A 23,756-nucleotide genomic window follows, 5' to 3' on the forward strand; every position below is an offset into this window, starting at 1 on the left:
GATATATAAATCAAAAACTAAAAAAAATAAAAAAAACTAAAAAGTTTCCTCCGTTTCTCTCATTCCATAAAAAAAAACTCAAAAAATGTCAACCCGTTTCAATCCTTTTCTTTTTTTAGTTTGACCCATTCTGACCCATTATATACATTTTAATACAAACCATTCAACCCATGGGTCACATTTGCCACCCCTACTCCTTACTGTGTTGGATATTCTTGTTTATTATTTACAAGGGCTAGACAATGGTGAGCAGAATAATTCATCCTCTTTGGATAAGCGATCCATGCACGAAGAAGGCCGTGGAAAGAGGAAGGATTCATCGTCATCTTTGGATAATAAACGATCCATGTGTGAAGAAGACCATGGTGAGAGGAAGGATATATCCTTGTCATCGTCTCTGTATACACAGTGTCGAGTATTTTCACTTGATGAAATCAAATGGGCAACAAATGATTTTGATGAGGCTTTTGTCATTGGAAAGGGCGGCTTTGGGAAGGTATATAAAGGTAAAGTTGACTTAGGGGCAGGAATGGATGACGTTGCTATTAAGAGGTCAAATATTGATTCCAATCAAGGTGAAACCGAGTTCTGGGCAGAAATTAAGATGCTTTCCAAGTTTCGACATAGCCATATTGTGTCTTTACTTGGATATTGTGAAAAAGAAATGATTCTTGTTTATGAATACATGCCCAATGGAAGTCTTCAGGATCATTTGCACAAAAAAAGATCTGATGGAAGTAAGTCTCCACCACTGACATGGATTCAACGGCTCAATATCTGCATAGGTGCTGCTCGTGGTTTGGACTACCTCCATACGGGTACAGGTGTTCAACATAGAGCCATACATCGTGATGTTAAGAGCTCTAACATCTTGTTGGATGGGAACTTGGCAGGTAAGATAGCAGACTTTGGGTTGTCTAGAATTACTCCAGCACCGCAGTCAGGTGCTACCACTAATGCTCATACGCGCCACATCATTGGTACGTTTGGGTACATGGATGCTGAGTATTTCTCGACTGGCAGACTAACAAGAAAGTCTGACGTGTATGCATTTGGTGTGGTTTTGCTGGAAGTGCTATGTGGTAGGCCTGCTCTGGATTTTACATTGGATGAGCAACAGCACAACCTAGCAGGATGGGCTAAACACTGCATCAAAAGAGGAAATATAAGTCGAATTTTTGATCCCTGTTTGCAGGAACAAGTGTCAGCTAAATGTCTGCAGAAATTTGCAAAAATTGCATATGATTGCCTCCATACTTGTTCAAAGGATCGACCGACAATGACGATGGTTCTGGCTAAGCTCGAGTTAGTGCTGACATGGACATTGCAGAGGGCTAATAATCAGAAACACATTGCATGGACACTGTTCTTCACCCGAACTCCAAGTAAGTTTGATTATATTTTTTTTCTTGTGTTTTATTTCGCTTGTATTAATTTTGTTTCCATATGTTTTAAGCAGGACGTGTGATATCTGATAGAAAGAATGCTGGTTGTAGTAGCAGTGGCAGTGCAACTGCTTCTCAGCAGGTGGCGCTGCCTAGTGGGGACACACTGACGCTGATCTTGAAGGAGTTCACGTATTCTGACTTACAAACGGCCACGTGTAACTTCAAGCTTGATTGTCTCATTGGAGAGGGTGGTTTTGGGATGGTTTTCAAAGGGTGGGTGGACAGGGAAACATACACCCCACGGAAGGCTGGCAATGGGCTTCCTGTTGCTATCAAGAAATTAAATCCTGAAAGTGTGCAAGGGCTTGAAGAGTGGCAGGTTTACTTGCTTTTTCGTTTGTTGCTTTCTTTTATGTTATTTGTCTTGCATTGACATATGATGCATGTTGCAAAAGGCATGCGCAAATTAAAATTTTTTATTGAGAAATGATTTTCTCAATAAACGAAAGCATTTCTTTTTATATGATGATTTATCGATTACAACCGTAAACATCAAAAGTTTAAAGGCAACTTATCTTATGACCTTTAAAATTTCTTGACCTTTGTAAAAATCATGTCTTGACTTTTGTTTGTGTCTTGTGACAGGCAGAAGTGAATATCTTGGGAAAGTGTAGCCACCCAAATATAGTTAAACTCTTAGGATATTGCCAAGAAAATGAGGAGTTGCTTCTTGTTTATGAATACATGCAAACGCAAAGCTTAGAAAAGCATCTATTTGGAAGTAAGTATTTACATACACAGCAGCAAATACGAGAAATCTCTTATATGTTAAGTTTATAAACAATGCATATTTATTTTCTAAGTCTATTATGCAGAACATGTAGAAGCACTACCGTGGTCTACAAGGATTAAAATAGCAATTGGAGCGGCTAAAGGCCTTGCTTTCTTGCACACTATGGAAAATAACATCATTCTCAGGGATGTGAAATCCTCAAATATTTTGTTAGATGAGGTGAGTAAAAAAGTATATAAATTTACTTTAAACATGTAGATATGATTATGAATGCGCCCTTAGTGATTTTGATATTTTAGTTTAGGTTCAATCATCTAGCTATCAATTTGAGATATTATGTTTGCAGGATTTTAATGCAAAGATTTCGGATGTTGGACTAGCGAAGTTAGGTTCAGACAATGGAGAATCTCATGTTACAACGCGCGTAATGGGCACCCACGGTTATGCAGCTCCTGAATATGTAACCACTGGTTAGTTCTATTGTCTCCCTTTTGTTGACGCTAATTTAATTAGTATTCCTTATGTTTCATTAATGCTTCACTTAGATCATTTAACTTCATATTATCTCACTGATGTGAAGTTTTGAAGAACCAGCTAATGTAAATGAAACAGTTATGTAACTTGGTACATTTAGTTACTTTTTCCTTGCTCAAAAATGTTTATGGGAAACTCATTACTTCTGAAAGGAAAATACTAAATGGTAATCAAGCTCTCGGATTTTGTACTATCGAGTGTTCAGTTTAGGTCACTCAATTTACACAGTTGCTGAGAATTTTGTAACAACAGAATGACATGAAATTTGAGTGACCTGCATGGCATAGTATTGAATTGGACAATGTTTCAGAAATGTTTACTATGATGTACAAAGCTTCAATTTATGCAATGGAAACGGATACTTTTCTTCTTCTTCTTCAGTTTTGATATTTATATGGCTTATAAAACGGTGTTGCTTTTCAATGCAGGCCACTTGTATGCCAAGAGCGATGTTTATGGTTTTGGAGTGCTAATGCTCGAGATTATAACAGGGTTACGAGTTCTTGACACTAATCGACCTGCCACAAAGAAGATGCTAACGGATTGGGTTAAACCTTTCTTATGGGATAAAAAGAGAATACACAAAGTTATGGACCCACGATTGCGAAAAAAATACCCTGTAAAAGCCGCTCATAAAACCGCTAAGTTCATCCTAACTTGTCTTGTACCAGAGCCCTCGAAGCGTCCTTCAATGGAGGAAGTTGTGTCGCGCTTGAAAGGTATTGATGCTATCAAAATGTAACTGAGCAAGTCAATGGCTAACACCCTCGAAGATCTGATGATCTATCTATTGATGAACTTACATAAGAAACAAATGTCATGTAAAGCTAGTCATTGAGAAATAACAATTCACATAGTATGTGTCTGTGAAGTGCATCATTTCAATATGTATTTTTATATAGTTTTTGTTTTAAGAACTATCTTGTACTTACATGTTCACACTAACACAACCTTGGCCATTGCTGGTCGATCCTCTGAGTAACGAAGTGTTAGTCTGTTAGATGATATGACCTCGACGGTGAAGGTTTGTGGAGGTGATATGAAAGCAAATACCTAAATTGCTTTCGATTCTCAAAATTGTTTGACTTGGATTTAATTCGGTGCCTGCAATTATAATCAAAAGGAACCGAGTTAAGTCAACTCCTGAACCATCCATTTTCTGGCGGAATTTTGTCAATTAGATGATCAGGATGCAGTCCATTGTTGTAGAATACGCAAATCATGGATCATATTCAATTCATAATGTATCGTTGTCTACGCGTGGTTACCTTTCTTATCACAAGAAGCTAGGATGGTTGATGCAGTAGTTAATTAGTTAGTTTTGTTTGCCCTTTTGTGTGGGTTGGGGGGGGCAGTGTCAAGCACATTATAATATGGTAAACTCCGTCACCGTTTTATAATAACTGGATGTTCATTGGTGGGAGTGGTTTAACTTCAGTAGTCAGTCAACTCTTGTACATTGAAATGTTCATCTTCTTATAAACATTATTTCAGTCTCAATCATATGATGAAACAACTATAAAGATTTCAGGGAATCCCAGTCAGAGAATAATACTTTATTTGGCTGGTCAAAGTTAACTTCAACATTTAAGACACTTGCGGCACCTAAATCATCTCCATCTGTAAGCCTATGATCGTTTCTACTTTCTTGTACCGCAATCCACAACTTGAAAAACCATGTATTTTTCGACTATTCTTATATTGCTCCTTACTGTATTGGATATTCTTGTTTATTATCCACAGTACAGACGGAAGGCACTGGCGAGCAGAAAGATTCAGCCTCTTCATCATCTTTGGATAAACGATCCATACATGAAGAAGACCATAGTGAGAGGAAGGATTCATCCTTGTCATCATCATCGTCACGGTATAAACAGTGTCGAGTTTTTTCACTTGATGAAATTAAACTGGCGACAAATGATTTTGATGATGCTTTTGTCATTGGAAAGGGCGGGTTTGGGAAGGTATACAAAGGTGAAGTTGACATGGGGACAAGAATCGATGTTGCAATCAAGAGGTCAAATCTTGATTCCGATCAAGGGGAAACCTAGTTCTGGGCAGAGATTGAGATCCTTTCCAAGTTTCGACATAGCCATATTTGTCTCTTTGCTTGGATACAGTGAAAAAGAAATGATACTTGTTTACGAATACATGCCTAATGGAAGTCTCGGGGATCATTTGCACAAAAAACGAGGCGATGCGAGTAATTTTTCACCACTGACATGGGTTCAAAGGCTTAATATCTGCATAGGTGCTGCTCGTGGTTTGGACTACCTCCATACGGGTACAGGTGTCCAATATAGAGTCACACACCGTGACGTCAAGAGTTCAAATATCTTGCTAGATGAGAACTTGGCAGGTAAGATTGCAGACTTTGGGTTGTCTAGAATTACGCCAGCATCTCTGTCAGGTTCTACCACTAATGTTTATACGCATCAGATCATAAGTACATTCAGGTACATGGATGCTGAGTATTTCTCGACTCACAGACTAACAAGAAAATCTGATGTTTATGCATTTGGTGTGGTTTTGTTGGAAGTGTTATGTGGTAGGCCTGCTCTAGATTTTACATTGGATGAGCAACAACACAGCCTAACTGCATGGGCCAAACAGTGCATCAAAAGAGGTAATATAAGTCGAATTATTGATCATTGTATGAGGGGCCAAGTCTCAGCCAAATATCTGAAGACATTTGGTCAAATTGCATGTGAATGCCTTCGTAATTGTTCGAAGGATCGACCCACAATGACTATGGTTCTGGCCAGGCTCGAGGAGGTGCTTACATGGACCATGCAGAGTGTGCAGAGGGTTAATAGTTGGAAACGCATTACATGGTCACTGTTCTTAACCAAAACTCCAAGTAAGTTTGAATATTTTTTGTTCTCTTTTTTATGTCGCTAGTATTTAATTCTGTTTTCGTTATGTTTTAAGCAGGGCGTGCAATATCTGATAGAAAGATAGACGCTTGTGATAATGTTGGTGTTGCAAGTACTTCTCAGCAGACGTTGCCGCATAGAGTGGACACAACAACACTGCCCTTGAAGGAGTTCACATATTCTGAGCTACAGACCGCAACACGTAACTTTAAGCAGGATAATGCCATTGCAGAGGGCGCTTTTGGGACGGTTTATAAAGGGTGGTTGGACAAGGTAACATACTCCCCACAGAAGGATGGTAATGGGCTTTCTGTTGCAATCAAGAAGTTAAATCCTGAAAGTATGCAAGGACTTGAAGAGTGGCAGGTTTGCTTTTTCCGCTGTCTGTTGATTTCTTCACTTTGGCCATTTTGTTATTTTAGATCTCTTGTATTGACTTATTTTTGGAAAATCAAATTGTAAATAATATGTGTTTTTGCGACAGGCGGAAGTGAATTTCTTGGGAAAGTTAAGCCACCCAAATCTTGTTAAGCTCTTGGGATATTGCCAGGAAAATAAGAAGTTGCTTCTTGTTTATGAATATATGCAAAAGGAAAGCTTAGATAAGCATCTATTCCAAAGTAAGTCTTTAAATCCATACCGGCAAATACGAAAAAAATGTTGTATATATTAAATTTATAAACATGCAGAATTTGGAGAAGCTCTTCCATGGTATACAAGGATTAAAATAGCCATTGGAGCAGCTCAAGGCCTTGCTTTCTTGCACAATACAGAAAATAATGTCATTTACAGGGATGCGAAAACCTCAAATATCTTGTTAGACAAGGTAGTTAAAAAAACTACATAACTTTTATTTAAACATGCATATATGACTATGAATGCACCTCTAATGATTTTGATGTTTTAGGTCCAGTCACTTAGTTATCATTTTCATATATTGTATTTTCAGGATTATAATGCAAAGCTCTCGGATTTTGGGCTAGCAAAGTTGGCTCCCGCCAATGGGGACTCTTATTTCTCAATGTGTATTATGGGCACCTACGGTTATGCGGCTCCTGAGTATGTGGTTACTGGTTAGTACCCTTTTCTTCTTCTGAAAGCATATATTTTGACATTATTATAATTTATGATAATCTTCTTATTAGTCTTAGTTTACAATTGAATTATTGGATTTAGATGAAGGGTAAAAGTCATAGAATAGTAACAAAGTTTCATAATATTATAATATTTTTAAGAACTAATTTCTTACATGGTGTTGCTTCGCATTACAGGCCGCTTATATTTGAAGAGTGATGTTTATGGTTTTGGAGTGGTAATGCTCGAGATTATAACAGGGTTGCGAGTTATTGACACTAATCGACATGCCATGAAGCGAAACCTGGTGTATTGGGCTAGACCTTTCTTAAGAAATAAAAAGAGAATACACAGAGTTACGGACCCACGATTGGAACACAATTACCCTTTAAAAGTTGCTTATAAAGCCGTTGAGCTCATCCTAACTTGTCTTGAACCATTCCCCGAGGACCGACCTTCTATGGAGGAAATTCTGTCGGGTTTGCAAGATATTCATGCTATCAAATTGAAACCAAGAAAGTCAAAAGCTAACACCGTTGATGAAGAAACACTAATCGACCCTGGGCAGATTACAGATAATCTGGGGGTTAAATAGATGTTTCCCACGAGGGGTTAGACCCAGCAAAGATGGTTCTTCTGATAACCTGCAAAACAGACACCGTGAGCTCGTCACTGAGAAGGGGGGGTACCTCCTTGTGACCACCCTCCGGCGTGAGAATCAGACTAGATTGCTCTTGAATATAAGTGTATATTAAGAGATTGCTAGAGCAGATATCAGGTATAAGATGTAAGATACAAGATAAGATGAGATGATCATACCATTTGGGGTATTTATAGCCGAAGGTAGGTTTCCAAGAAGGTATAGCCGGCTGAATAGTATTCCTGTTCTACCAATTGTGGCCTATGCACGTGCCATGCTGGTAGTTGGTGGGTAGGCAGCGGCTGACAGTGACCAGGCCTGCTGTGTACTATTCCTTTTCCACCAACTGCCGGCTATGCACGTGGTATGACAGGAGTTGGTGAGTAGGCAGCGGCTAATAGTGACATACAGTACAAGAGCATGCTGCTCGCCATACTGTTGTCAATGAGCTGTCGTATCTCTGGTCAGATCTTTTGCCCATACCTCGTCAGGTACAGTACAAAAGATCCTCCAGTATCGTACGGACTGGCTTATTTGGGCGGGAGTATTCCCCCTCCCGCCTTTATGCGGGATTGTTCCCGGCTTTGCTCATTCCTTCAGGTGACTACTGAATTATTGAGAGCTAAGTGCCTTGTGCGTGTAGCCTTGCTGCGCGGGTGGCCTTCCCTGATGGCTTGTATCCGCAGCTGCGGGAACAGGCGGAGTACTTCACCATTGGGAGGCATTTCCTGCGGGAACAGCTTGCGTACTGCGCGTAAGGACGTCACGTCTCTGAGCATGGTGGGTCCTGCGGATCCAGTTGGTTTCTGCGCAGACGTCTCTTTTCAAGGTGAGTCCTGCGGGTCCAACTGGGCTCTGCTGGGACCTACCTCTTCAAGTCCCCCCTGTCCAATGTTCTTCTCATGAATGTTTAATAAAGTGAGGTGAACTTTTGGACTTAAGCAAAGGGTTTTGAAAAGGGTTTAGTTTTAAGGTTTTCCATGGGGATTCTTCCCGCGGAAGTCCTAATGTCACTTGCAGAAATTCCCGACTTTCCTGCTTGATCTTTGGGTATGATGCGGGTAGGTCTGTAACCTCCTCGCAAGTCAGGAGCGTTGAGTCCCACTTGTGTGGATTCTCCATGAGGTTTTGGTAGTTTTGAACATAGTGATCAATTATGTTAAAACCACCAATTCCATCTTGGAGCTTCAAACAATATAGTTCTCGACGTTCCCGCTATGCGGGGATGTTATTCCCGTTTCCGCAAGCATTGCCCAGAAGATCCTTCTTGGTTTCAATTCCCTGCGGAGCGCTAGGTATGTGAAGGGTTTTGCCTTGACACTGTACCCGCACTCGTCTTACGGTTACTTTACTTCCAAGGTATTCCTGGCGTCAATTCCCTGCGGGTGCTAAGTATGTGAAGGGTTTTGCCTTGACACTGTACCCGCACCCGTCTTATAGTTACTTGGTCGCCGAGGTATTCTTGGCTTCAATTCCCTGCAGGTGCTAAGTATGTGAAGGGTTTTGCCTTGACACTGTACTCGCACCTGTCTTACAGTTACTTGGTTGCCAAGGTAAGGGGTATTTTCCCGCTTACTTTTGAATCTTTTTGAATTTTTAAAATTCGAAGAGTTGGTGAAAGGATAAGAACAGTCCAAACTGTTGAAACGTCGTCCGACGGTTTCTTCTGACTGTGTCAGGACGTGCAGGAAGTTATGGTGACGTGACAGTACATGGTCATTCCAGACGCTTTTTCAGGCGCGTGGGCGCGATTTTTCGGGCGCGTGGCCGCGAAATTAATGGCACGCGTCCTTTCAACAGCTGTTCCAGCTTGCTTTTTGCCACGTGTCATAGTTTCATTGCACCTGCGATTTCTCTCTCTTCCGCATTAAATTCATCGCATTGATTGCGATTAGTATATAAAGGGGGAGAGGGTCCTTTGTAATCCACACTTTCACTTTTCTCTTCATCTTCAAAACGATTTCCGGCGAATACTCACCTTTTCAGTCGAGCATTCTCTTGAAATCGTTCTCTTCTTTCATACCTGCAAGATGTCTTCTGCTCACGATCTTGAGGCTACAGCCCAGGAGGCTGGGGTGTACGCCGAGAACCCGTCATCCACGTCCGACAAGGATGACAAGAGTACTGCTGGCGAGTGCCAGTGTGCTCTGCCTGTCGATCTATATCAGTACATCGTCAGGAAGTTCATGCTCGAGTCTTTCGAGCCTGAGTTTTCTGAACCTCATCAGACGGTGTATGATGCCCCCAGAGGCAAGATCGAGGTATATGCCGCATTCTTTGTCCATGGGAATCTTAGGTTCCCCTTGACGAAGTTTGTGTACCGTGTTCTGGAGAGGCACGGTGTACACCTGACCGAGGTACACCCGATGGCGATCGCAAAGATTCGCCACTTCGAGTGGGTGTGCCGGATTCTGGGCGTTGAGCCCTTCGTCGACCGCCTGATGACCTTCTACTCTTGGAGGTGCATCCAGGGGTGGTATACTCTGATAACCCGGATCAAGGGTTTGAAGATTTGCGCAACCGAGCGCAGTCTTCGTTCATGGAAGCGGGAGTTCTTTTATATCTCCGCTCGCGCCATCCCCCTTGCCATGAAGTTTAAGAATGGGCAAGCACTCCCAGCCTTCACGCCTCCAACTACCAGGAGGCGGAATGGTTCTCAAAGATTTCCCGAGTCCAATCTCCGGTTTACCGCTTTGCGGAGTCCGGGATGGTGATGCTCGGGATGAGCCGGGTGTGGAAGGATGCGGAGGCGCAAAAGATCCCGATCGTCCTTGAATACGGTTTGAACTCTGTCCCTTACGGTATGCTCTGTCTTCTTTGTTTATATAGGTTTGTCTTCTAACTGTTTTTCTTTTATTTCAGAGGGGAACGACTTGCAGTCGCTCCTGCATCCGCGGGAGGCTGATAGTCCCGCTCGGATGGGTACTCGTGCTCTAGATGAGAACGAGTTGCCCATCCTTGAACAGACGGCGGATCGGTTCGTGGAGGTCTACCCGCCAGGCCACGAGATCCTGAGCGCCAGGGGGGCAGGTAAGGCGTTATTCAACCCTCGACCCCTCAATGCTGAAACCTCTGCTGGAATTCCTCTAATCTTGTGTTCTGATGAGGAATCCGCAGATGGTCCTCCGTTGGTGCGGAAGAAGAAGGCTGCCGGCGGGAAGGGGAAGGCGAAGGTGGGCTCCACTGTCGATCCGGTGCCTCGGTCTGATTCAGACTGAGAGCGAGGAGGTGGCGGGGAACCCTGGTGGTGATAAGACCACTGCTCCGGAAGCTGCGACGACTGTCACCTCCGGAGAGCCCAGGATGACGACGGTGAGCGGCGTAAAGAGGCCGGCTCCATCGGGTTCGTCCCCGCCTGTCCGCACTTTTAGGCTCAAGAAAACCCGTAAGTACAAACTTCCTTTATTTTTGACTTCATAGCTTTCCATCATTAATACTTATCTTCCTTGTGCAGGCGTGGATGCTACCGCATTCCAGGGTGGAGCGGGGAGGAGTACCTCCGGACCCATGACGGTAGGCTTGGTCAGCCTACCTGAGGCGACGACCCAGGCGGCTGCGCCTGCTTCAGTTGGTTCAGTTGCTCAGCCAGTTGAGCCAACTGTTCCAACTGTGATGACATCACCGCCGGCTGTCAGTGCCATATTTACTGAATCTTTCACTGAGCCGGCGGTTACTTTTTCTGCGGACTCCGCAGCGGCGACCACGGTTGTGAGTTCACCTACGGTGAGTTCACCTCCGTTGGTTTCTACTACCGCGGCGGCCTTCACCATGCCTCCTCCGTCATCGGTAACGACGGCCGATCCTTCAGGTATGCTTGGGGCTTCTTGCCAACCTCTGCCTCCTTCCCATCTGCTTGACCTCTTGGACGGATTTCCCTTGGGTTCAGGTGATGGGTTTGGCGGCTATCGGCCTGTTGTCGACCCTACAGGTGCGTAGGGTTCTTTTGGCCTTTTTTTTTATATCATCTTTTCCTAACTGCTTTTTGTTTTTTGCAGTGTCGGATTCCAATGAAGTGTATGTTCCACGCTGGAACATCCGCCGAGGAACAACCCTTCGCACGCCTGTGGAGTGCGTGGAGTGGGCTCGTCACGCAGCTCCCAGTGGTGCGTTGGGGGAAGCAATGGCTAGCTACCAGGAGGGTAGGCTAACCAATGAGCTGCGGATTCTCCTGGCCCGGATGCAGCCGCGCGTCGAGCTGCTTTGTCGTGAAAACGACAAGTTAAAAGCAGCTCGCATCCAAGAAGTAGCTCAGGCGCGGGCTGTCCGGGAGGAGAACAAGAGGCTTACCACAGTGGCTGCGGAAAAGGAGAAGGCCTTCAAGGCCCACGAGGTTGAAGTTCAGGCCCGTCTCGAGGCCCGTTCCAAGGCTGCCCAAGCTGTTAACGAACAGCTTCGGCTGGCTAAGGAAACTGCACGGAACGCAACTGAGAGGGCCACCAAGGCTGAAGCTGTTGCTGAGCCTCTACGCCTCGAGAATGAGGAACTTAAAGCCAAACTAGAGGCGCTCCAACAGGCTCATGATGCCTTGGCGATGGAAGACGCCAAGAAGCTCCAAGAGATCTTGGACCAGAGGGGGGTGCTTGACCATACTGAGCGGAAGCTAAAGGGCGTTGAAGAGGCTGCGGCTAAAGAAGTGTTGCTTGCCAACCTCAACAAAAGTGAAGCCGAACGCGCCCGTAACCAAGCTCAAGCTGCCCTCCAGGAGGCTCTGGTTGCCAAGGAATGGCTTCTTCGAGAAGCGTTGTCTCAGGTAAGCTTAGCTTCATAATGTCTTCACGCTTTTCTTTGTAAATAGAAAAGGTTTTGATACTTGTATATTTTTTTTGTAGGTTGTGCATCGAGTCTTCACGGACACATCATACGACGATGCCATGAGCGCAGCCTTCAACGCTTCTCATGAGGATGGGGAAAAGGCCGGCTTCCTGCTTGGTCTAGGGTTCGTTGAGAAAGGCATCCCGCCTTCCAACTTCCCTTTGTATGATGTGGATACTGAAGCTGTTTATGACCAAGCAGTGAATCAGTATGCCGCCTTCCCGCATCCGGTGGTGGAGAAGGTGAACGAAGTTGCTGCTGCTGATGATGGGCTAGCTATCCTTAAAGCTTTCCTTGAACCGCCACGCTCTACTGATGGTGCTGGTCCAAGTGGAAGTGGTCCTGAAGCTTGATCCTGAAGATCCCTTCCCACTGTTAGGATAGGTTTAGCTTGTATAGATTTATATTCTTGTAGGCGGGTAGTTACCCGGCCATTCTTGTAATGAATATTATGAAATATAAATCTTTGTGCGGGTAAGACCGCTACTTTCACTGGATGACTTGCTTTATAAACGTTATATGACTTGCTCATGCATACTTTAGTTTAAATTAGCAATTTTCCAAGTGTTTAGAATAAGTTAACCTTTGAACGTGGTAGATAATAGGTTGAAGTTTTGCTTCCTCCTTCGTGATTGTGCGGGTAGGACCGTCACTTGCACTTAGTAGGATGGCTAAACTTTACCTATATCTGACCTGCGTGGAGGTTTTCCTCATCTTTTTAGAAATTTTCTAAGTGTTTAGAATAAGTTAACCTTTGAACGTGGTAGATAATAGGTTGGAGTTTTGCTTCCTCTTTCGTGATTGTGCGGGTAGGACCGTCACTTGCACTTAGTAGGATGGCTAAACTTTACCTACATCTAACCTGCGTGGAGGTTTTCCTCATCCTTCTGTTAGAAATTTTCTAAAGTATTTTGAATAAGTTAACCGTTCGACGCGCGGTTGTCAATAGGTTCAGTTTCCTCTCATGATTTGTGCGGTTAGGACCGGCACTTTCATTTAGTTGGATGACCAAAGTTTACCTATGACTGACCTGCGTGAAGGTTTGCCGTTTTTTGGGTTTATGCGGGTTTTGCCGCCTTCCCCACGCAACGACTTTCCACGTAATTATGCGGTGAAAACCGGCATATCAGTGTTGAGTAAATTAACCGTTCGACGCGCGTTTGTTAATAGGTTAGTGTTCAGTTTCCTCTATCATGATTCGTGCGGTTAGGACCGGCACTTTCATTTAGTGGGATGACTGAACTTTACCTTTAACTGACCTGCGTGAAGGTTTGCCGTTTTTTGGGTTTATGCGGGTTTTGCCGCCTTCCCCACGCAACGACTTTCCACGTAATTATGCGGTGAAAACCGGCATCAGTGTTGAATAAATTAACCGCTCGACACGCGGTTGTTAATAGGTTAGTGTTCAGTTTCCTCTATCATGATTCGTGCGGATAGACCGGCACTTTCATTTAGTGGGATGACTGAACTTTACCTTTAACTGACCTGCGTGAAGGTTTGCCGTTTTTTGGGTTTATGCGGGTTTTGCCGCCTTCCCCACGCAACGACTTTCACACTTATGTATGCAGTGAAGACCGGCATATCCGTGTGGAAAGTTCATAAGTATAAATGTAAAATCATCAGCGTCGATGTTCTAAGGAGAATCATTTCCATTAGAAGTGGCTCTGGGCCTTTTCTTTACAAATTTGGAATTGATCTACATGCAAACTGTGTAATTGAGCTCCCTTCCATGTTGTTGGGATGGGAGTGCCATCGAGCCGATATGCACCTGGTTCGGGATCTCGTTGTTTACGCAGTATGTAGTCTCCAACATTGAAGCTGCAATTTTATTCGTGTTTTCCCCAACTCGGGTTCTACACGCATCAGCCTGCTCAGCGTTCATTGCGCCACGAGGTGCGCGAGCGTCCCATCTCTGACAAATGCTTCGACCATGTCCTTTACGTCTGTGCATTCTTCAGTGTTGTGGCCTTTTGTCCTGTGAAAGTCACAATATTTGCTCCGATCAGCATTGTGACGATGTCGGATTATTGGAGCCTTTGGCCATGAGAGCTCCTCAGTGGCGAATATCTCGGTGACGCTTTTGGTGAGTGGCGTCCATCTGGAGTTCTGGTTCGACTGTACGTTATCCCTTCCACCTAACCGATGTTGCAAGCCGGATGAGGTGTCAAAGTTTACCCTTGACTGCCAAATGCCTAGCTTCCGCTTTTTGTTTAGTCGGGCGGTAAGGACGTTGTCTTCTCTTGTTTTCTGGGTGTAGAGGTTTGTGCTCTGGGGGAGATCTCTACCCAGTTGCTTCTCCGTTTCCGCAAAGCGTTTAGCTGCTGTCATGATGGCATCCCATGTGGATGGCATGCCATCTTTACCCGTTAAGGTGCGGATGAGCTCTGGGTCGTTCGCGCCCTGGATGAAAGCAGCGCGAACAAGATCTTCGCTAATATTACCCAGACTTAGCTTCTTTGAGTTGAAGCGAGTGATGAAGTCTGGCAAAGATTCATCTTCCTCTCGAATGCATTTGAGGATTGTCCATTGCTCTTCGGTATACTTTCTTTGTTGGCTGAAGTGTTGGCTAAACTTCTGTTGGAATTCTGCCCAGTCGTAGATGTGGTTGACCGGTAGACGATCGAACCACGCTCTAGCTGGCCCAACAAGCGTCATTTGGAACATGTAACACCACGTAGGTTCCGTCAAACTACTGACGGTTGCCCCCGCTATGAACCTGTTCAAATGATCGTCTGGATCAGATATACCATCGTAAGTGCCGATGTTGGACATCTGTTTGGCACTTTTCGGGACGATTGCTTCCGCAATGTCCCTTGCAAATTTGGACGTTCCCGCCTTTGCAGCAGTTGGTGTAAATGTTTTGGAGAAGTCACGTGGGTTTCCACCCGCGTTTTTTGGTTTGAAGGTATCTCCAAAATGCCTTCTCGGTTGGGAGTCCGTTTCCTTACGCTTCCCTTTCGCCCTATGACGAGGGTTTGCGTCACTATCGGATTCCTCCGAATCATCGTCAAAGTACTCTACGAATTCATCATCCTGTTGGAGTAAACGTAAGCGTTCATCCAACTCAGTTTGGAATTCTTTTTGACGTGCTTCCGCCTACGCTTTAACTTCATCGAGTGTTTGGCGGGGGAGCCTCGTTCGTTGTCTCTCTAACTGGGTATCGGTGAATCCCAGTGAGCGATTATTTACTGCACTTGCCCCAGCTTGGGTAACTGGGGTAGTGTTCGTAAAATTTACTGCACTTGCCCCGGCTTGGGTAACCGGGGTAGTGTTCGTAAAAACTGTGTAGTCGCCGGTATTCCCCCCAGTAGCTGGGGTTGTGGTTACCGGAGTTTCTTTAACCATCTTTCCAGAAGTTTGAAAAAACTGAAAAGAAATGAAGTTCTAGCTTTTATGCACGGATGGCGCCAATGAAGAAACACTAATCGACCCCGGGCAGATTACGAATAATCTGGGGGTTAAATAGATGTTTCCCACGAGGGGTTAGACCCAGCAAAGATGGTTCTTCTGATAACCTGCAAAACAGACACCGTGAGCTCGTCACTGAGAAGGGGGGGTACCTCCTTGTGACCACCCTCCGGCGTGAGAATCAGACTAGATTGCTCTTGAATATAAGTGTATATTAAGAGATTGCTAGAGCAGATATCAGGTATAAGATGTAAGATACAAGATAAGATGAGATGATCATACCATTTGGGGTATTTATAGCCGAAGGTAGGTTTCCAAGAAGGTATAGCCGGCTGAATAGTATTCCTGTTCTACCAACTGTGGCCTACGCACGTGCCATGCTGGTAGTTGGTGGGTAGGCAGCGGCTGACAGTGACCAGGCCTGCTGTGTACTATTTCTTTTCCACCAACTGCCGGCTATGCACGTGGTATGACAGGAGTTGGTGAGTAGGCAGCGGCTAATAGTGACATACAGTACAAGAGCATGCTACTCGCCATACTGTTGTCAATGAGCTGTCGTATCTCTGGTCAGATCTTTTGCCCATACCTCGTCAGGTACAGTACAAAAGATCCTCCAGTATCGTACGGACTGGCTTATTTGGGCGGGAGTATTCCCCCTCCCGCCTTTATGCGGGATTGTTCCCGGCTTTGCTCATTCCTTCAGGTGACTACTGAATTATTGAGAGCTAAGTGCCTTGTGCGTGTAGCCTTGCTGCGCGGGTGGCCTTCCCTGATGGCTTGTATCCGCAGCTGCGGGAACAGGCGGAGTACTTCACCATTGGGAGGCATTTCCTGCGGGAACAGCTTGCGTACTGCGCGTAAGGACGTCACGTCTCTGAGCATGGTGGGTCCTGCGGATCCAGTTGGTTTCTGCGCAGACGTCTCTTTTCAAGGTGAGTCCTGCGGGTCCAACTGGGCTCTGCTGGGACCTACCTCTTCAGTTGAAGATCTATCGGCGAGCCAACATAACAAAAACATATCTTGTAGTTATTATCAAGACCACAGCTGGTATAGCCAAGGCGAAGGAGCTCGGTCCAACATCACTCGGGAGTTATACGTTACCAAGAAAGGTGCAGAGTAAACGAAAACCAAAAAAGTGGAATGTAAAGGGAAAACTAGAGAGAAAATTGGTGGTTATAGTTACCAAACTGGTTTCGGGATACTTACTGGGATGAACTATAAGCAGTTGTTAATCTGTTTTTATTGTAACCTTATCATGCTAAAAGTTTCTTGTTGTTGTCCTTCAAGATAAGTGTCCTCGACTCCTCGTAGTCTCCCAACTAAGCGGCGGTATGTGATTGGCATGCGTGGTGGTGGCTAAGGTTTTGGAGAGCATGATATTATGTTACTAAGCCCTTATGAGAGCACATTGCTAGGGTGTCCAACGATTGTTGTAAGCGGCAACTAAGGTTTAGAAGTGCAGGACACGTCTCATAATTTGAAGCATTTGGAGCAACTTGGCTCTGATACTAAGTTAAACCACAAATTGTATTGAATATTGATTGTATATTTGATAAGGCTACATAGGAACTCTATATAGAGAATAGCATTACACTTGAATATCTTTCGTATATGATAAAACTATAACTAGTCTAATAAAAACTCATGTAGAGTACTTTTAGAATAATAGTTAGTAAATGTAAAGAAAAAGGTTTTGAGGGCGAGTGTCTTAACAAAAAAAGCAGGATCTCTATTTCTATGGAAAGGTAATATTTGGCCCCATCCCACCCTATGTTTTCTAAAAGGGAATCATTAGTTGATGTACAAAACCTACAATATTACCAAAAGTATTTAAGTAGTAACTAATCAAATAAGATTTGAAAAAAGAAGGCATGTATCACCAAACATTTAGTTGAATGAATCATTGACTCCTAAATGTGTATACTTTAGTTTTGAATAAAAACTTTGGTAACTTAATCAATGAATTCCTTCTATTTATACAATGTGGCTGTTGATCTATCGACCCGAGCCCCTCCCCGTTGCTTTGCATGGAAGGGAGACCGATGACGATTCTCATGACCATATCTTTGTTCATGGTGCGGGCTCATTGTTTGTCTATCGTTGATGTTTGGCCGCCTCGGTTTCATTCCAATTGCATTGATCTCTTCTAAACTCGCCACAACTTTCTTCATTGAAGGCCGATGATTCGGGCTGGAATCAAGACACTTTAGAATGAGTTCTCCTGCCTTGATCACACCTTGTGATGGATAAACATGTTCCAACCGTGGGTCCATGATTCTTTTTAGTTTCTTAATGTCGGTTAGGGAAGGACGAGCCCAATCCACCAGGTGTTGTTGTGAGGAAGGTCGGTTAGGATCGATCACACGTAGCCCTGTGATCATCTCTAGCATTACCACTCCAAAGCCATAAACATCGCTCTTTACATATAAATGACCTGTCATCGTAATACTTTGTTAATCATGAATATATTAAGGGTTAGGCTAAACGTACCCTTGTGTACTTGTCATACCCCCTCCCTTAGACTTTCAATTCTTTTTGCAATTTTATTTGACATATTTCTACCCTTTAATATTTTTTGTCATTTCAAGTCTCCCTTTAAAATATCAAATAAAAATCCTTACATTTTCTTTTATCTTTTTTCATTTTCTCACCTTTTGTATTTATTGTTCTTTATCATAATAATATTTATTATTAAATGCATTATAAAATGTATTTAAAAAATAATGATATAATGTCTTGATAAAAACAATAAAATGTTTTGTATATTTTTATCTTAGCATATATCATTCACGGACAAAAAAATCATTTGAATATTTTTTGTTAGGTTCGGGTGCATAAGATAAATGCCACATGATATGAGAAAAGAACCAACTTGTTGATTAATTCATATGTTGTTTAATCTCTTTTATTGATAAAAAAAATATGATTTTTTATTAGAAAAAAAGGTAAGCTATCTCTAAAAATTATCTTTAAAAACTCTAAAAGTACTAAAACACATATTGAAAATCTTTTTAATTAAAGAAACGTTTTTTTTTGCATAAACAATTATTTTGGTTATTTTTAATAACTAAAACACTGTTTTATAATATGAAAAAAAAAACCTCTTTAAAGTATAATAAACTATTTTTAAATAATAATGATAATAAAGGATAACAAAATGGAAAAGGAAAAACAAAAATGTTTAAATCGTATTAATGTAAAACTCTAAGAAGGGGATACGTTTTGTAAAGCTGAAGAGGAAGGGGTACACTTAGCAACAACCATATATTAACTAGCTACCTATTTTGTACGATAATTACCTATGTTCAATTTTGGGATATATTAACCAATTCATATTAGGTTAATTGAAAGAAGGATAATTTGTAACTTTTCTTCAAAAATAAAAAAATAATAATAAAATATTGACCTTTCTTGGATCAAAATAGTAATTAAACTTAGAAAGAAAATAAATATATAAAGTGGTCAATCTAATTAATTATATTATTTAATGAGTGGTTGAGGTGTTGGTGTGACTTAACATGAAAAACGGGGCCGATCATACTGACCACCACAACCGCTTTCATCCTTCTTCTCCACACAATCACTAGAAGTCCAAGTTAAATTATGCCATTGGTGACGAATACTGAAATTTTCAGTAGTAGTTGAAATATGGACAAGTTAAAATGACTCGTGTAAATATGAGTCTGTTTAATATTTACTCCATATTTACATAATCCCTCAACTCGTTGACATGCTTATGTTAATATGATTTTTAAGTGTCATTGCGTTAGTTTGGTTTATCTAACTTAAATATATGTATACGAATCATGTTCGGACACATCAATTCAACCTCAACCTAACTTTACCCATGCAAGACGATTTACACCTAAATTACAAAATGAGATGTGACTAACCAGTAATCATATACTCAGGAGCTGCATAGCCGTAGGTGCCCATTGCGAGTGTTGACACGTGAGACTCTCCATTAACTGGACCTAACTTTGCCAATCCAAAATCTGAGAGCTTCGCATTAAACTCCTGCCATCAAAATTGCATTTAAAAAAACTAAGATGTTTCAACCATCTCAATATATATACACACACATATATATATTAAGTTTTAATAAATAAGCATTTTTAAGTAGAAAACTTCAAATTATCTAAATGCTCTAACTAAAAGAAAATATAAATTATTTTTTTCTCTCTCTTAGTCTCTCACTACATATGATTATATTTTAAGTCTCACATACAGTTGGCTTCTATTGCACGGATCCATATATTATATGTTGTGAAATATATGTAGTTTTAATAACTTACACCATCTAATAAGATATTTGAGGATTTAAAATCTCTATAAATAACTTTTCTTTCGATGGTATGCAAGAAAGCAAGTCCCTGCGCTGCTCCCTTAGCTATTTTGATCCTTGTCCCCCATGAAAGTGGTTCTATTCCTTCTGTAAATGGCATCTAAATAATAAATAAATAACTCATATAACGTTAATTTAATAAAAGTATGCGATAATAAGTGTATTGAATAAATGCAATATAATTATAGATCTATTGGAATTTACACTTAAAATCAAACATCTACTCATAGATCTTTCATCCATTAAGGAAGATAGACCCGTCTATACAAGTCTGTGGAAAAATTTAAGATTTTAAGGACGGGTCACCAACATTATCATTTTTTACGATAAAGTTTCAACTTTTACCATCTCTTGTGAATTAATAAACATACCTTCTATCTCTAAGAAAAATAAAGAGAATTACAATTACAAATTATTGTAAAGAATTCTATATATAACAAAAATTGAAATGTAAAGAAGATATACAGCTATATAATTTATATTTTTAACTACAATTTGATTTTGCATCCACATACATATATAAAACAAAATACCCACCTTTAAAGAGATGGTTTTCTAAGCTTCCATTTTGCATATATTCATAGACCAGAAGATACCCTTTATCTTCCCAACAATATCCCAAAAGTTTAACAAGATTTGGGTGGGTAAATTTCCCCAAGAAGTCCACTTCTGCCTGTCACACATATAATTAAAACAATTAAAAGTTTCATGCTCTATATTCAAACACTTAGGGGGTGTTCGGGATTTCTTATTTTACCTTCTTATAACTTTTTATTAAGTTAATAAGTTTTAAGTGTAACTTATAAAACTTTTCCTCTCACAATATAATCAATCCCAAAAACCCTATTACTTTTTGAAAAGTTAATAAGTTATAAGTTGATGAAAATAAGCAATCCCAAACACCCCTTAATATTTATGAACACTAAGAAAAAAGGATGAAAATAAGGCATCCAAACTTTAAATAAAAATTGTGGGTTTTATTTGAAGTAGAATATGCATGCAATGTTTTCAAACTGAGCATATTTTATTTTATTTTGACTTTGAAAAGGCTGTTATTTTAGAGCATTTCCGATTTATTCTTCAAATTATGTGAAAGGTTCTTTATTTTTTTAGTGATGGTTAAAAGTGGTCGTGAGAGAAGAGTAAGAAAATGTTACTGTTTATGGTTAAATTTGGAGAAACACACTGTTCATCTCTATAATTTTTTAATGATTTTTGAAAATGGTTGTGAGTGAAGAAAAGATAAAAGGTAATGATAAAAGTATAAAAAAATATTATTTAATTGAAAATGAGAAAGAAAATATGATGTTTTAGTGTAATTATAGAGATGGAGAATGAATTGAGAATAGAGATGAGCTCGGTACCGTACCGGTTGAATTGAGAATATGATTTCAATACCGGTATCAAGTACCAAATGCTCATCCCTAATTGAGAATGCTTAAAATGAAAATGGACCAAAAATAGCATACTATCCTCAACAAACCACCCTTCCCCCCTCCCCCCCCCCCCCCCCATCTTCAAAATTAAGTAGTAGTTATTTTAATGTGATATAAAATACGATAGTGTTGTCTTAACAAACAAAATAAGTTAAATTATTTCATGCTTTATTCATGTATCATCAACAATATTTTGTCAAGTACACCTACTTTTACTTTGTGTATTTTTATATTGTCACGAGTATCTATTTTTCAAGTATATATATACTTTCTTTATATATTACTTTTCAAAACACGTTGCATTAGTTGCTTGACTTACCAACACACTTATCGACTTTCGTGTACGGGCTTGACAACCTGTCCACCTAATGGCCAATACCCTCATTGTTGGTTTTTTAAAACAAAAAACAATTCTTTTAATTTTTTTTTTTTATACGTGATACTTGAATTTAATACGTTCTTCTCTCAAACTCAAATATTTAAAGGTTTTGTTTTCAAAATAAACCACCATGATGTTGATTGTTTTTTCCAAGTCATACATTTTCATTTTTATTTTAGAAACCCTTGTTGATCTTTCAAATATTTTGGATTTTCAGACAAAACAAGAAACGCATAGCATGTCTAATAAGTTTAATAAACAATTAGTATTCATGTAGTGACGGACCTATAAATTTTTTTAACAGCGAGTGGTTTCAAAATTTCAGTAGATATCAGTCAGGATTTAACGCACAGTCCGCCCCCCTATCCACTACAGTTGGATCCCTGCTGTGTTTATGTTAAAACGCTTACCTCGATTAAATAAAAAGGTTGTCATGCTAACCAATATAAGATTAAAGAGCATACGGTTTTAGTTTTATTTGAATTGAATATGATACCTTTGAGTAGGGATGAGCATTTGGTACTTGGAACCGGTACCGAATCGGTACCAAAGTTTTGAGTTTCGGGATCGATACGGTACCGGTATTTCCCGAACTTTTGCCTTCAATACCAGTACCGAACCGAATATTTTGGTACCGGTACCGGTACCAAAATTTGGCGATTTTCGAGATCGGTATTTTCGGTACCGGTACGGTACCGAGCTCATCCCTACCATCGAGGCAATTTAATCCGCTGGCCTGAAACTACCACCTTCCATAACCTAAGCCATTATTAATAACTATATATATGCCCCTCAAAAAGAAAAAAAAATATAATTATAACTAAATAAGTCTAAAATACTTCATCTTTATCAAAGAAGCCTAGCTAGTCATGCAAACGTCATGCATGCCATCTTGCGACATGCAGTTATTAGGTGAAAATAATAGGGGCACTCCGTAGGTGCATTCGACCTATTAACTCGGCCGGCCCAAATGTTTATTTTTATTTATCATTAAGATTGTTAAGTTCTTTTGTTTAGTTAGCTGATTGTATTTGAATAAAGAAATTGTAAGCTTTATGCTTGTTAACCGAATCATTCGGTTCGAATCGTTTGAATGAAATCATTGTGTTCTTGAGCCATTTGGTCACCAGAAGTGCATCACTTACAGAGAAAACAACATGACAAGATTACAAAAGACATTAAAACCAAACCTGCCATTCTTTAAGACCTTGAAAGCTGTCGGAATCCGACTTCTTAACGGCCACAAGAATCCCGACACCAGCCTTCGACGGCGCGTAAGTCACACCATCCACCCACCCTTTGAATACTTGCCCGAATCCGCCTTCTCCAAGGATGCTATTCGGCCTAAAATTCTTGGTCGCGCTTTGTAGCTCCGCATAAGTGAATATCTTTAAGTTTGGTGTAATTATTTGCCCCATAGGCGGCACGCTGGCGGCATCACGGTGAAAAGATGTGCCATCAGCCACCATGACGGAACGTGGTTGTTCCGTCACGTTGGCTTTGTATTTGGTGTTTGTGGGGAGATTGTTAAAAAGCTTTCTTTGGAAATTTCCCATCTCTTTGTGTAGTTGAGTGTTAGAATGTGTTTTTGGAAAAGAGTAAGAAGATGAATTAGTAGGGAAAGAAAGATGTGACAGGGTACCATAATCCATATGGTGTCCTTTTTGCAAACGTGAATGAAAACTTTTTTCTATGGGTGTATATATGTGTTTTAAGGGTTTGGATCAAACACAAATTAAATTAACACATTAGCTGTGTAAATTAATTAGTGTAATTATATATACAATATAGTGTGATTATAGTGTGTTGTAATTACAACATCGATAGTGTAATTACTTACATAATTACATAATTACACTACATGTTTCGTACAGTTAACATGTTAATTTAATTTGTACGTTAATTTTTTCCGTGATTCAAAATGCATTATTATATTATTTATTGTCTAAGTTTTTCATTACACTATCCACTATCATAACCCAAGTTATCCGATCCAACCCAACCTTTTATTAGAAAACAATCTCTCTCTTCCATCTATATAACCCAACCCAATCTAATATTTCACTCACTA

At 40.9% G+C, this 23,756-nt stretch overlaps 2 protein-coding genes and 1 pseudogene across 3 annotated transcripts; 2 read left to right on the plus strand and 1 right to left on the minus strand.

The window, feature by feature from the left end:
* Positions 1 to 233: 233 nt before the first annotated feature.
* Positions 234 to 3,476, plus strand: LOC143589167 (uncharacterized). Its single transcript, XM_077070005.1, has 6 exons — positions 234 to 1,385; positions 1,460 to 1,767; positions 2,034 to 2,169; positions 2,264 to 2,400; positions 2,528 to 2,651; positions 3,144 to 3,476. The coding sequence occupies exons 1-6, from the start codon at positions 284 to 286 to the stop codon at positions 3,455 to 3,457; spliced, it is 2,121 nt and encodes a 706-aa protein (XP_076926120.1). The 5' UTR covers positions 234 to 283; the 3' UTR covers positions 3,458 to 3,476.
* A 916-nt stretch (positions 3,477 to 4,392) lies between these two features.
* Positions 4,393 to 7,260, plus strand: LOC143589168 (uncharacterized; annotated as a pseudogene). Its single transcript, XR_013145223.1, has 6 exons — positions 4,393 to 5,575; positions 5,650 to 5,957; positions 6,076 to 6,211; positions 6,281 to 6,417; positions 6,541 to 6,664; positions 6,863 to 7,260. The product of XR_013145223.1 is annotated as an uncharacterized LOC143589168 (transcript).
* Positions 7,261 to 17,495: 10,235 nt separating this feature from the next.
* LOC143589169 (putative serine/threonine-protein kinase PIX13) lies at positions 17,496 to 23,103 on the minus strand. The gene is made up of 5 exons (XM_077070006.1): positions 22,876 to 23,103; positions 20,408 to 20,543; positions 19,821 to 19,957; positions 19,419 to 19,542; positions 17,496 to 17,959 (listed from the first exon to the last, which is right to left on the minus strand). The coding sequence occupies exons 1-5, from the start codon at positions 23,101 to 23,103 to the stop codon at positions 17,496 to 17,498; spliced, it is 1,089 nt and encodes a 362-aa protein (XP_076926121.1).
* Positions 23,104 to 23,756: the final 653 nt, after the last annotated feature.

This window comes from Bidens hawaiensis, unplaced genomic scaffold, assembly GCF_021521415.1.
Source record: "Bidens hawaiensis isolate Kalapana, Puna unplaced genomic scaffold, B.hawaiensis_p1.1 tig00037261_1, whole genome shotgun sequence".
In the NCBI taxonomy this organism is placed as follows: Eukaryota; Viridiplantae; Streptophyta; class Magnoliopsida; order Asterales; family Asteraceae; genus Bidens; species Bidens hawaiensis.

Excerpts from the sequence above, each read along its gene's own strand:
- LOC143589167 (XM_077070005.1), top strand. The coding sequence starts at position 284 with ATGCACGAAGAAGGCCGTGGAAAGAGGAAGGATTCATCGTCATCTTTG. Across the intron at positions 2,170-2,263 it reads AGAAAAGCATCTATTTGGAA|AACATGTAGAAGCACTACCG; the intron begins GTAAGTATTTAC and ends TCTATTATGCAG. Across the intron at positions 2,401-2,527 it reads CAAATATTTTGTTAGATGAG|GATTTTAATGCAAAGATTTC; the intron begins GTGAGTAAAAAA and ends TTATGTTTGCAG.
- LOC143589169 (XM_077070006.1), bottom strand. The coding sequence starts at position 23,103 with ATGGGGCAAATAATTACACCAAACTTAAAGATATTCACTTATGCGGAG. Across the intron at positions 20,544-22,875 it reads AAGGTCTTAAAGAATGGCAG|GCAGAAGTGGACTTCTTGGG; the intron begins GTTTGGTTTTAA and ends TATGTGTGACAG. Across the intron at positions 19,543-19,820 it reads CAAATATCTTATTAGATGGT|GAGTTTAATGCGAAGCTCTC; the intron begins GTAAGTTATTAA and ends TTTTGATGGCAG.